At 42.1% G+C, this 14,423-nt stretch overlaps 1 protein-coding gene across 2 annotated transcripts in view; it reads left to right on the top strand.

Moving 5' to 3' along the window:
- The window catches only part of LOC309611727 (uncharacterized protein), a 323,736-nt gene extending 309,835 nt beyond the window's left edge, over positions 1-13,901 (top strand). For both annotated transcript variants that reach the window (XM_082356496.1, XM_082356495.1), the window contains one exon: positions 13,783-13,901. In XM_082356496.1, the coding sequence (XP_082212622.1) occupies positions 13,783-13,826 (44 nt within the window). In that variant the 3' untranslated portion in view covers positions 13,827-13,901. The remainder of the gene's footprint in view (positions 1-13,782) is intronic.
- The last annotated feature ends 522 nt before the right edge of the window (positions 13,902-14,423 follow it).

The following is a 14,423-nucleotide window of genomic DNA, read 5'->3' as shown; positions in this document are numbered from 1 at the left end:
TTTGGGGTGTGTTTCTAGGAAGCACATGGTTTGACTTCCTTTTTAAATGTCATCCCAGTCCTATCCATGGCATTTTTAAATAAGCACTGTTTAGCAGCTGCATTGCCAGGACTTGTTTCTGGTTTTACAGAAGGGATTTTACTTAGAATGCGAAGAGGCTGGAGCCATAAGCCTTGTTTCTGGCTTTGTAGAGGATCTAGGCAGCAGAGGCAAATACATGGCCCATGTGCCATCACTGCCCAGTCCCTAACCCACGGCAGATATCGATAGTTGAACCTGGCACTTTTGTTGTTGTTGTTACATCTGCACATGGCCCCAGGGCCCTTCTCAATTCATGGCAGCCACTGCCAACTTCTAGAGTTGACCCTTGCATATAACTTGCTTGTCACCTCCAATAATCAGAATAATTTCCTGCTGACAGACGCCTTTACTGTGCCCACCATAAACTTTACTCTTAGTATTAGCATGACAAATGTAACAGAAATGTAACAGAATAGCTATGCTGTTCAGCAGCGGTCCCCAGTCTTTTTGGCATCAGGGACTGGTTTTGTGGAAGACAGTTTTTCCACGGACTAGGGGGTGGGGGGTGGTGGTTTCGGGATGATTCAAATGCATTACATTTATTGTGCACTTTATTTCTATTATTATTACATTGTAATATATAATGAAATAATTATACAACTCACCATAATGCAGAATCAGTGGAGCCCTGAGCTTGTTTTCCTGCAACTAGATGGTCCCATCTGCGGGTGATGGGAGACAGTGACACCCGAGGTGTGTTGCTTATGTCCAGTCTACTCTGTAATTTCGTTTTGGTTGCTGTCACTGCAGAAAACCCTGCTTCACAAAGATAGGATGTTGGAAATGGAAGCAGGCTTTTCAGTGCTTCTGTGGCAATCTCAGGCTATTCCGCCTTTACTTTAATCCAGAACGTATGGAGATTTGAAGTTGTCTCAGACATACTTTTAAGGCCACCGTCATTTGTGATCTCAAGCAGTTGATTCTCTTTTAGCACGGACAAAGTCGATTCACCTGGCTTATTCACAAATGGGTCAAGGATCCATTCCTTCCCAGTTCGGGGGTCTTTTGTGGTTGGGAAGTAATGCTCAAACTCTTTGGAAAGCTGAGATAGGTGATCATGCACCAGCTGGGAGAAGGAAGGCCCTGGGCTCAGTCTCTTTCAAAATCTCTGCTAATGTTTGAAACATGTCAAAAATCCCATTGTTCACTCGTCGCCCCCATAATTCCAGTCTGGCTTTGAATGCAGCCACTTTATCTGCTGACTTGAACACAGTTGTCGTTCTCCCCTGAAGTGACAGATTGAGTTCTCTGAGCAGGTTGAATATGTCACACAAGTAAGCAAGTTTTGCGACCCATTCTGTGTCACTAAAATGTGCTGCCAGTGGTGACTGTTTTTCTAAAAGAAATCTCTGGAGCGGCTCTCATAACTCAGAAACTGTGGCCAGTGATCTACCTTTAGAAAGCCATCTCACTTCTGTGTATAAGAGAAGACGTGTGTGCTCTGGGTCCATCTCCTCACAGAGCTGCACGAACAGACCTGAGTTAAGGGCATGTACTTTAATGTAGTTGATAATATTAATCACATCCTGCAAAACTTTAAGTTCAGGTGATGCTTTTCGGCTAGCCAGCATTTCTCTGTGGATGACACAGTGCGTAGACTCACATTCAGAAGCGACCTCTTTGATCCGTGTAGTGAAACCAGAAAGCTGTCCAATCATGGCAGCCGCTCCGTCCTTGCATATACCAGCACAAAATGACCAATTCAGTTTTCCTGATATGTAATCATTCAAAGACTTGAATAGTTCTGCTGCTGTGATGTTGGTTGGCAACAAAAGTGTACATAACATATCCTCACGCACATCCTCCTGAAAAATATATTGCACAAAAACAAGCATTGTTGCCTTGTTGTCGACATCGGTAGACTCGTCAACCTGGATTGTGTACCACAGTGACTCATTACTCCTCTCTAACAACTGCGTCTCAACATCCTCTGCTATTTCATCAATTCGTCTAGTTATGGTGCTAGCCGAAAGAGGAACACGTGCTACCTTTTGAACTGCAGTCGCTCCTAAAAGTTCATGACAAATGTCCTTAGCAGCAGGCAGGATCAACTCTTCACCAATAGTAAAGGGCTTCTTAGCTTTAGCAATGTGGTTAGCCACTAAGAATGATGCTCTCTGGGCAGACACATTTGATGAAGTGGTGGCCTTCAATAATTGCTTCTGTTCTTTGTGTTCATGTTTTTTTCTTTTGAAAAACTCCAAAGTCTTGTCTTTTAATGCAGGGTGCTTGGTCTCCTTGTGGTGAAGCGGTTTTGAAGGTTTCATGACTTCATTGGTTAGCCAGTCGCCACATATTATACAAGGCAGGCTTGGAGAATGTGAATCACCTGTCGCAATGAACCCATAATTTAAGTAGGACTCTTGGTATTTTCTTTTAAATGTAGCTTTCTTTTTGTTGGCAGTCTTAGAGTCTTTTGCTGTCTCATCATTGGGTCTTTCCTCCTTTTCAAAGAAGCTCTCCAGCAACGTTTGTTTTTTACTCATTTTGGCTAGAGTTAGCTTGTGAGCTTACGAAAACTGTGACTGAGACAAGTGTGCAGTGCAGGAAAGAGACGTGGATGGAAGTGGTAAATAAAATAATGGGCGGGCCATGCACAGACTAAAATAAGTGTTGGATTCTGACTTAAAGCGTACCACCAGATGCAGCTGTACAATTGAAGTACATCAACTCACTTGCCACTATGAAGCCTGCCACCAGATACAGCTTAATTGTCACTTGCCACTCACGGATAGGGTTTTTGGTTTTTTTTTTTTAAATTTAGTTTGAACTTTATTTATTTATTTATTTTTATCTTTGGCTGTGTTGGGTCTTCGTTTCTGTGCAAGGGCTTTCTCTAGTTGCGGCAAGCGGGGGCCACTCTTCACCGCGGTGCGCGGGCCTCTCACTATCACGGCCTCTCTTGTTTCGGAGCACAGGCTCCAGACATGCAGGCTCAGTAGTTGTGGCTCACGGGCCTAGTTGCTCCGCGGCATGTGGGATCTTCCCAGACCAGGGCTCGAACCCGTGTCCCCTGCATTGGCAGGCAGATTCTCAACCACTGTGCCACCAGGGAAGCCCCATGGATAGGGTTTTGATGTGAGTCTACAAGCAACTGATTTATTATGGTCTCTGTGCAGTCAAACCTCTCTGCTAATGATAATCTGTATTTGCAGTCACTCCGCAGCACTCGCATCACCTCCTCAGCTCCAGCTCAGATCATCAGGCATTAGATTCTCATGAGGAGTGCACAACCTAGATCCCTCACATGCACAGTTCATGGTAGGGTTTGTGCTCCCATGAGGATCTAATGCCGTCGCTGATCTGACAGGAGGTGGAGCTCAGGCAGTAATGAGAGCGATGGGGAGCAGCTGTAAATACAGATGAAGATTCACTCGCCTGCCCGCCACTCACCTCCTGCTGTGTGGCCTGGTTCCTAACAGGCCATGGACCGGTACGAGTCCATGGCGCAGGGTGTGGGGACCCCTGGTGTTCAGCATGAGAAGAGGGTGTATTGAAATCTCTGGGAGGGAGTCTAGACATGTACACTTTTTAAAAGTTCCCTAGGTTTTGCTAACATTTCCACCTACGGGTCGAGAGATATTAGAGCACACATGTCCAGTTTCTGGCACAGGTGTTCGCCTGCCCTCACAATGGGGTCGGCACCCTGTGGGGAAGAGAGATCTAGAAAGCATCCTGGGTTGGTGAGAGCTCTAAGAGGGCCAACCCAACTCAACATGACCACTTGTCTTCATCCCAAGGAACCTGAGCAGCAGCTAAGCTTACCGAGAATAGTGAGGTGAGTCTCCCTCTGTCCAAGCAAAGGGGTTTCCTGCTGGCTTTGCCCTTCCAGGGACTCATTTCCGTCCCAGAAAAAAGATGGTCCCCGTTGGTAGAGGGGCCTGTCAGCACGGAGCTGGATGGGCACACCTGGTCAGGCAGCAGGTGACTTGTCTCACAAAGACCCCGTTTGTAGCTTCCAAGAAGGAACTTCTCAGAGTTCAAAAGCAAGTTATGAAAATATTTTTGGGGGGCAGAGTCAAGATGGCAGAGCAGGAGGATGTAGAGTTTGAGTCTTCTCACAACTAGGGCACCTACCAGGTGTTGATGGGAGACAATGGACACCTAAGGGGATGGGAGGAACCCCCGAGCGACTGGGTAGCGTGTGGGGGGAGAGGGAAGAAGGAGGAGAAGTGGAGGTGGGATGGGACTGGCACCCCTGAGGGGCGGCTGGGGGAGAGGAGGGGTTCCCACGCCAGGAGGGGCCCACCTACGGTGAGGGAAACAATGGGGACAAGGAGAGACCCTCAGGAGATTGGAGGATCAGAAGGGAACTCGGCCAGCATTTCCCCTGCCCTCTTGGGCCTTGGGGAGCCTGCTGAGGTCCCTGGCCTGATCCTCTGCCCTCCAAGGCCCTCTCTGGCCTCATGGGTCCTGAGGGAGTTGGAGGGGGGAGGCAAAGTAGAGGCCAGACAGTACTGGTGCCCCTGAGGGGCAGCTGGGGGAGGGGAGGGGTTCCCATGCTTGGGAGGGGCCCACCCACAGTGAGGGGATCAGCGGGGATGGGGAGAGACCCTCAGGGGATTGGAGGATCAGAAGGGAGCTAGGCCAGCGTTTCACCAGCCCACTTGGGCACCTGGGAGCCTGCTGAGGTCCTGGGCCTGATCCTCCACCCTTCAAGGTCCCCTCTGGCCGTGCTGGGCCTAGTCCCCACCCCCGCACCCCCACCCAGGGCCTTACCTCTGAACTCTGCACTCTGAGGCCCCCTTTGGCTTTTCTGGCTGCGTGGGTCCTGAGCCTAAGCCCCGCCTCCACCCTAAATCCCGCCTAAGCCCCGCCCCCCACCTAGGCTCTGCCCACCCCACAGCCAAGGCCTTTTCTGGCCCTTTTTTTTATTTTTATTTTTTGAGGTTGTCGTTCTTTTTTACCATGTTGTTGTTTCATTTATATTTTTATTTTTTCTAATAATTTTTTTATGTTTCTAATTTTATTTATTTTTTTATTCTTTGTTATTGTTCTGCTCCTTTTGGTTTGTTCCCCGCCCCATTTTATTTTGTTGCTGTTGTGGTTCTGTTTTACCTCATTGTTGTTATTTCACTTATATTTTTATTTTTTCTAATATATTTTTTATTTTTCTAATATTGTTTTATTTTTTATTCTTTGCTATTGTACTGTTCTTTTTTTTTTTTTTTTTCCTTTTGCTGCACTGTGTGGCTTGTGGGATCTTGGTTCCCAGGCTGGCGTTTGGGCCTGAGCTCCTGTGGTGGGAGTGCTGAGTCCAAACCACTGGACTAACGGAGAACCTCAACCCCGGGGAATATTAATCAGAGTGAGGTCTCCCAGAGGTCCTCATCTCAGCACCAAGAACTAGCTCTGCCCAACTGCCTGCAGTCTCCAATGTTGGATGCCTTTGGCCAAACAACCTGTAAGACAGGAACACAGCCCTACCCATCAAAAAAATGAGACAACCAAAAAATATGTTAGAGACGAAGAAGCAAGGTAAAAACCTACAAGACCAAATAAATGAAGAGGAAATAGGCAATCTACCTGAAAAAGAATTCAGAGTAATGATAATAAAGATGATCCAGAATCTCGGAAATAGAATGTAGGCACAGATCAAGAAAATACAAGAAATGTTTATCAAAGACCTAGAAGAACTACAGAACAAACAAGCAGTGATGAACAACACAATAACTGAAATGAAAAATGCACTAGAAGGAATCAGTAGCAGAATAACTGAGGCAGAAGAAAGAATAAGTGAGCCGGAAGACAGAATGGTGGAAATAACTGCCAGGGAGCAGAATAAAGAAAAAAGAATGAGAATAATTGAGGACAGTCTCAGAGACCTCTGGAACAGCATTAAAAGCCCCAACATTTGAGTTATAGCGGTCCCAGAAGAAGAACAGAAAGAGAAAGGGTCTGAGAAAATATTTGAAGAGATTAGTCAAAAACTTCCCTAACATGGGAAAGGAAAGAGCTGCACAAGTCCAGGAAACACAGAGAGTCCCATACAGATAAACCATGGAGAAACACACCAAGACACATATTAATCAAACTAACAAAAATTCAAAGAAAAAAATATTAAAAGCAGCAAGTAAAAAGCAACAAATAACATGCAACGGAATCCCCATAAAGGTTATCCTCTGATTTTCCAGCAAAAACTCTGCAGGCCAGAAGGGAGTGGCAGGGTATGTTTAAAGTGATGACAGGAAAAAACCTACAACCAAGATTACTCCACCCAGCACGGATCTAATTCAGAATTGATGGAGAAATCAGAAGCTTTACAGACAAGCAAAAGCTAAGAGAATTTAGCACCACCAAACCAGCTTTACAACAAATGCTAAAGGAACTTCTCTAGGTGGGAAACACAAGAAAAAAAGACCCACAAAAACAAACCCCCCAAATTAAGAAAATGGTAATAGGAACATACATAGTGATAATTACCTTAAACATGAATGGATTAAATGCTCCAACCAAAAGACACAGGCTTGCTGAATGGATACAAAAACAGGACCCATATATATGCTGTCTACAAGAGACCCACTTCAGACCTAGGGACACATACAGACTGAAAGTGGGGGGATGGAAAAAGATATTCCATGCAAATGGAAATCACAAGAAAGCTGGGGTAGCAATACTCGTATCAGATAAAATAGACTTTAGCATAAAGAATGTTACAAGATATATAAGGAAGGACACTACATAATGATCAAGGAATTGACCCAAGAAGAAAATATAATAATTATAAATATTTATGCACCCAACATAGGAGCACCTCAATACATAAGGCAAACGCTAACAGCCATAAAAGGGGAAATCAACAATAACACAATAATAGCGGGGGACTTTAACACCCCACTTACAACAATGGACAGATCATCCAGACAGAAAATGAATAAAGAAACACAAGCTTTAAGTGACACGATAGACCAGATAGATTTAATTGATGTTTACAGGATATTCCACCCAAAAGCGGCAGAATACACTTTCTTCTCAAGTGCACATGGAACATTGTCCAGGATAGATTACATCTTGGGTCACAAATCAAGCCTTGGAAAATTTAAGAAAATTGAAATTGTATCAAGCATCTTTTCTGAACACAACGCTATGAGATTAGAAATCAATTACAGTAAAAAAAAAAAAAAAACTGTAAAAAACACAAACACATGGAGGCTAAACTGCACTGCTAAATAACCAAGAGATCACTGAAGAAACCAAAGAAGAAATAAAAAAATACACAGAAATAAATGACAATGAAAACATGATGATCCAAAACCTATGGGAGGCAGCAAAAGCAGTTCTAAGAGGGAAGTTTATAGCATTCAGTCTCACCTCAAGAAACAAGAAAAATCTCAAATAAACAATCTAACCTTACGCTTAAAGCAACTAGAGAAAAAGATCAGAGAAAACCCAACGTTAGTAGAAGCAAAGGAATCATAAAGAGAAGAAATAAATGAAATAGAAATGAAGAAAACAATAGCAAAGATCAATAAAACTAAAAGTTGGTTCTTTGAGAAGATAAACAAAATTGATAAACCTTTAGCCAGACTCAGCAAGAAAAAAAGGGAGAGGACACAAATCAATAAAATTAGAAATGAAAAAGGAAAAATTACAATGGATACTGCAGAAATACAAAGGATCATAAGAGACTACTACAAACAACTATATGCCAATAAAATGGACAGCTGTGAAGAAATGGGCAAATTCTTGGAAAGGTACAATTTTCCAAGACTGAATCAGAAAGAATTAGAAAATGTAAACAGACAAATTACAAGTAATGAAATTGAAACTGTAATTAAAAATCTTCCAATAAACAAAAGTCCAGGATCAGAAGGCTTCACAGGCAAATTCTATCAAACATTTAGAGAAGAGCTAACACCCATCCTTCTCAAACTCTTCCAAAGAATTGCAGAGGGAGGAACACTCCCAAACTCATTCTATGAGGTCACCATCACCCTGATACCAAAAGCAAAGCTATCACAAAAAAAATTACAGACCAATATGACTGATGAACAATGCAAAAATCTTCAACAAAATACTAGCAAACAGAAACCATCAACACAGTAAAAGGATCATGCACTATTATTCAACATAGTTTTGGAAGTCCTAGCCACAGCAATCAGAGAAGAAAAAGAAATAAAAGGAATACAAATTGGAAAAGAAGTAAAACTGTCACTGTTTGCAGATGATGTGATACTATACATAGAAAATCCCGAAGATGCCACCAGAAAATTACTAGAACTAATCAATGAATTTGGTAAAGTTGTGTAGGATACAAAATTAATGCACAGAAATCTCTTGCATCCCTGTACACTAACAACAAAATATCAGAAAGAGAAATTAAAGACACAATCCCATTTACCACTGCAACAAAAAGAATAAAAGACCTAGACATAAACCTACCTAAGGAGGTAAAAGACCTGTACTCAGAAAACTGTAAAACACTGAAGAAAGAAAGCAAAAATGACACAAACATATGGAGAGATATACCATGTTCTTGGATTGGAAGACTCAATATTGTGAAAATGACTATACTACCCAAAGCAATCTACAGATTCAGTGCAATACCTATTAAGTTACCAATGACATTTTCACAGAAGTAGAACAAAAAATTTTACAATCTGTATGGAAACACAAAGACCTCCAATAACCAAAGCAATCTGGAGAAAGAAAAATGGAGCTGGAGGAATCAGGCTCCCCAACTTCAGACTATACTACAAAGCTACAGTAATTAAGACAGTATGGTACTGGCACAAAAACAGAAATATAGATCAATGGTACAGGATAGAAAGCCCAGGGGAGATAAACCCACACACCTATGGTCACCTAATTTATGACAAAGGAGGCAAGAATGTACAATGGAGAGAAGACAGCCTATTCAATACATGGTGTTGGGAAAACTGGACAGCTACATGTGAAAGAATGAAATTGTAACACTACCTCACACTGTACACAAAAGTAAACTCCAAGTGGATTAAAGACCTAAATGTAAGACCAGACACTATAAAACTTTTAGAGGAAAACATAGGAAAAACACTCTTTGACATAAATGACAGAAAGATCTTCTCTGATCCACCTCCTAGAGTGATGAAAATAAAAACAAAAATAACCAAATGGGGCCTAATGAAACTTAATAGCTTTTGCACAGCAAAGGAAACCATAAACAAGATGAAAAGACATCCCTCAGAATGGGAGAAAATATTTGCAAATGAAGCAACGGACAAAGGATTAATCTCCAAAATATACAAACAGCTCATGCAGCTCGATATCAAGAAAACAAACGACCCAATCACAAAATGGGCAGAAGACCTAAATAGACATTTCTCCAAAGAAGACATATAGATGGCCAAGAGGCACATGAAAACATGCTCAACATTACTAATTATTAGAGAAATGCATATCAAAACTACAGTGAGGTATCACCTCACACCGGTCAGAATGACCATCGTCAAAAAATCTACAAACAACAAATGCTGTGGAGAGGGTGTGGAGAAAAGGGAACCCTCTTGTACTATTGGTGGGAATGTAAATTGATACAGTCACTATGGAGAACAGTATGGAGGTTCCTTAAAGAACTAAAAGTAGACCATATGACCCAGCAATCCCACTACTGGGCATATACCCTGAGAAAACCATAATTCAAAAAGTCAGATGTACCCCAGTGTTCATTGTAGCACTGTTTACAGTAGCCAGGACATGAAAAGAGCCTAAGTGTCCATCAGCAGATGAATGGATAAAGAAGATGTGGTACATGTATATAAAGAAATATTATTCAGCCATAAAAAGGAATGAAATTGGGTCATTTGTAGAGATGTGGATGGACCTAGAGTCTGTCATACAGAGTGAAGTAAGTCAGAAAGAAAAAAACTGTGTATTAACGCATATATGTGGAATATAGAAAAATGGTACAGATGAACCTGTTTGCAGGGCAGGAATAGAGACACAAATGTAGAGAATGGACGTGTGGACACAGAGGGGGAAGGGGAGGGTGGGATGAATTGGGAGATTAGGTTTGACATAAATACACTACCATGTGTAAAATAGATAGCTAGTGGGAACCTGCTGTATAGCACAGGGAGCTCAGCTCGGTGCTCTGTGACGACTTAGATGGGTGGGGTGGGAGGGGAGGGAGGTCCAAGAGGGAAGGGGATATGTGTATACATATAGCTTATTCACTTTTTTGTACAGCAGAAACTAACACAACATTGTAAAGCAACTATACTCCAATAAAAAAGAAAGAAAGAAAATATTTTTTTGGAGGTACCTCATTAGTTCTACGAGTAAATCTCATCACGATTTGGCAATTATAAGTCAAACTTCAAGTGAGGGCAGGAGAACTAGTTCTAGAGAAACAAATAGGGCCACGTCCCATCGAGCTGACTTGTACTTTGAACTTTCCTAGAATTTATTTTCCTCAAGGACCTTTGGGAACTGAGCAAGTATCAGTTCATCAATAATACCTGTGTTTTTTTATATATTATCTGTGCCAGAGGACTCCAAGTATTTTAGAGGTGGCCTGTGTGTCCGTGTTTGGCCAGATTATCTCAGAGGGCCTTTCATCTCTAATTCTTCGTGGTGCCTGCTATGGTTGGTCCTATGGGGCAGGGTGAGTAGAGTACATTATGACTCCTGGTCCTTACAGGAGACCAGATGCCCTGGGAGTCTGCCTGGCATGTGTTATTACAGCATTCATGCAAAGTCTGCTGATCCTGGTATAATTCATGCACTTGTTTATTGATTCAGTTATTCAGTGAAAGTTAATGATTGCCTAGTATATGCTGAGCCCTACGCTTTGTGATAGGAAACAAAAATAAGTAAAATACTGTCCTCCCCTCATATGACCCAAAGTCTAGTGGCGAAAACAGACCCATATATAGGGATTTTTTCCCCCCATTGCCCTTTATTTTTATTTATTAAAAATTTTTTCTTACAATTTTATTGAGATATAATTGACATACAGTACTGTGTAGTTTTAAGGTGAACAGCATAATGATTTGATTTATATGTATCATGAAGTGATTACCACAAGGAGTTTAGTGAATATCCATCTCATATTGGTACAAAATTAAAGAAATAGGAAAAATCAAGTTTTCTTATGATAACTTCATAGATGTTTTGAAGCAGTGCAGCAGGGCACCAAAGAGAAATGCCCTAAGTTTTCTGATGCTTAACCGAAGTCCTCTAATCCTGAAAGGGGACTAGAGAGAGGTGTTGGGGAGAAGCTTCCTTGAGAGGATGACAAAACAACCTGTATGTTAATGAACACCTAAGAGGATGCCATTTACTTTTCTTCCTATTACCTCCCTTTCTAGCTGGGGCTTGACATGTTTCAAAGTTAGACAGATGGAGCCATTGGAGATATAACTCAAGGCAGAACAAGGAACAAAGATTCTCTTGCGCATAAAAATGCACAGGCGGTGTGGCGAGAGGTGGTCAGTGATGGCCAGGTGAAGAGCTAGTAGCTTGTTTCCCTCTTGGGCTAGGACATGGTTGCCTCTTTTCTTTCTCTCTTCTTCTACCTAGTAATTAATTATCCCCTGCCTCTGTGCCCAGACCATAACAGACACAGAAGAATGTAGTATGAAATTAGAGCAGTTACACGTAGCTACAGAATTGCAGAAGTAGGGCGGTTCAGGAAGTTCCACTCGATGGCTCCGATTTCCATGCTGAAGGAGAGCTCAGTCTTTCTTAGACTCGGGTGTGGGAGGGGTTGTCTATGTGGTAAGGAGAGTAGGGAAGTTTGGAACAGTCACTGAGGGGAACGGGGAAGGGAGCTGACCGCTGACAAGGGTAAGGATTGGAAGGTGGAGCTCTGGCCTCAGCAGCTGGGATCAGAGCTTGCGATAGTTTTAATCATTCCAGCTGTGCTGTAGGTGGGACCAGAAGAGGCAGATTCTTGCATCGATCTGAGGATGGTGTTTTTCTGAGTGGATTTGGAGGAAAGGACAAAGATGCAAAAGAAAAGAGGCTGCAGGTGAGTGAGTAGCTTGAAGATCAAGCTAAGAATTCAGGCTGGAGGAGAGACCAAGAGAGGTATGAGAGCCTGAGATGAAGTGGAGAGATAGGAATCCTCTCAGAGATTCAAAGCAGTTGTAGAATTACTTCGCAATAGAGTTTTCATTTTTAATTTATTTTTTAACCCAGCAACAGCAGCCTGAGTTCTAGATGTTAGTTTGGCACCTGGCAGGCCAGGAGACATTAAGGAGGTCTGTTTGAGTGGATTTAGCTTCTTTAGACAAAAGTATTGGTTGGGGAAGGCCAGAAGCAGGGATCTTGGAGAAAAGAGAAAAGTAAGGAAAAGGTGAAAGGAAATAGGCCACAGGGGAGAGCTGCTGATGGTGCCTGTGAGCAATCACACTGACAAAGAGGCCCATGACACAGCCTTGCCCTCCCAGAGCATCAGCATTCTACCAGCTGACGCCCCATCAGGACACACCAGTGTTGATTTATAGGAAGCTCTCCTGCTCTCCTTGGTAGTTTACTTCAGTGCACATGGAGTTTTTCATTGGCACACTTCCTGTAAAATTTTCTTTGTGTGCAAGCAGTGGTCACATCTTAATGCAAAACAACTTTTGGAAAATAAACACTTTTTCATGTTGCATTTAAAAGTAAAAGAGTTTCCCAGTAATTTAGCCTTGCCTGAGGTTTGAGAAGTGTGCAGACATTCAAGAACCAGCCTCATTTGGTTAAATTCTCAAGGAAATCACATGTCTTTCATTGAGATATTTCTTAGATTCTCTTGAAACAACTCAAAGTTTCCATTGCTTTTATTTATTTTTTTGTTTTACTTAATTGGACTGAAAACTTATTATCAATATAATACACATTCCCTTTATTTTCAGAGTCTTATTCCTAATTAGGCATCTGATACTTACTTGTTGATTGATTAGTTGCCTGGCCTTTCCCTGTTCTGCCCAGGGGCAGCCAGGACTGTGGCCTTTAGGCTAGTTCCATAGGATGTTAATTAGTGAAAAGCTGAAAAGGTTCAGTGGTCAAAAAGGTTGGAGACTCTCTGGATAAAACAATGTTAAGCAGATTTTTTTTCTTTTGCTGCTGACTTTCTGAGAGGTTTTTCTATGCTAAGAAGCATTGGGAATTTCCGAGGGAGACAAAGTGTACAGTATGTGTACCTCCTTTTGAACATAGGGTCTTCTTTTGTTAGAGAATCTTCTGGGACTGATACGCTATAGAATACACTTTGGAGCGTACAGCATTAAAATTTCTGATAGAGAATAGTGAGGCAGAAAAGGAATGAAACTCAGAATAATGGACTTCATACACAAAAAGGCAAGATGCAAATTCCTCATTAGTTCTACTTCAGTAATTGTTACATCATTTCTGTGCTGCATCTGCGTGCTCTTCTTGCTGTCAGGTTAATCTTCCTAAAATATAATTTTGTCGGATTGCTCTTCTATTCACAGGACTTTGTGTTATCTAAAGTTGAGGCAGATGGTGTTTTCCAAAGATTAATCTCCTATCTATCTACCTATCTATCTATCTATCCATCTTCTTACAAGTGACTGATAACTCCTTTCATATACTCTTCTTACAATGTGACAACACTCCTCTAACCAAGAGGTGAGGTCTCCCCTTGAAAATAGGAGGAGACTTGTAACTCCTTCAGTTAGGAGTATATGAGAGTGATGTGTGTGACTTCCAGTGTTAGGTCATGAGGAGGAAGCCATATCCTTTTCGCTCTCTCACTCTGTCTCTCTCTTTCAGCACTTCCCCTTGGAACTCAGCCCCTGGGCTCTGAGGAAGTCTGAGCTAGCCCACGTGAAGAGGCCCTTGTGGAGAAGAACTGAGACCTCCAGCCCGCTCTCAGCATCAACTTCCAGAATGTAAGTGAATGAGACTTTAGATGGTTCCATATCTCCCTCCGCTTTTGAGTCTTCCAGGTGAGCCCCAGACATTGTGGAGCAGAGACAAGCTGCCCACTGTGCTTTGTCTGAATTCTTGACCCACAGAAACTATGGGCATAATAAATGGCTGTTTTACAGTGATAAATTTTGGAGTACTTTGTAACATAGCCATCGTAACTGGAACAAAAGGGTAAAACTCTGGATTATTAATCTGACGTTAAAGGTCCCTCTCCACTGTGGTCCCAAACTACCTTCCATTCTCTTCCACTATTCCTTTATGAGTTCAGTGCTGAAAACCCAGCTACCTAATTTTTCATCCCCACAACAAAAGTCATATTTTCCTTCCTGTACAGCTTTGTGTGTTAGGTTGTAAGATCTTTGAATAGTTCTTTCAACCACATTTTCTCAGCACTTAATACAGTGCTAAGAATACAGAGTTTAATAAATATGTGAAAAATAAATCAATGAATAAATGAATGACATCATTCTCCTAGATAGACA

This window comes from Balaenoptera borealis, assembly GCF_965194805.1.
Source record: "Balaenoptera borealis genome assembly, chromosome: 15".
NCBI classification, from domain to species: Eukaryota; Metazoa; Chordata; class Mammalia; order Artiodactyla; family Balaenopteridae; genus Balaenoptera; species Balaenoptera borealis.
This window is presented reverse-complemented; position numbering and strand designations above follow the sequence as displayed.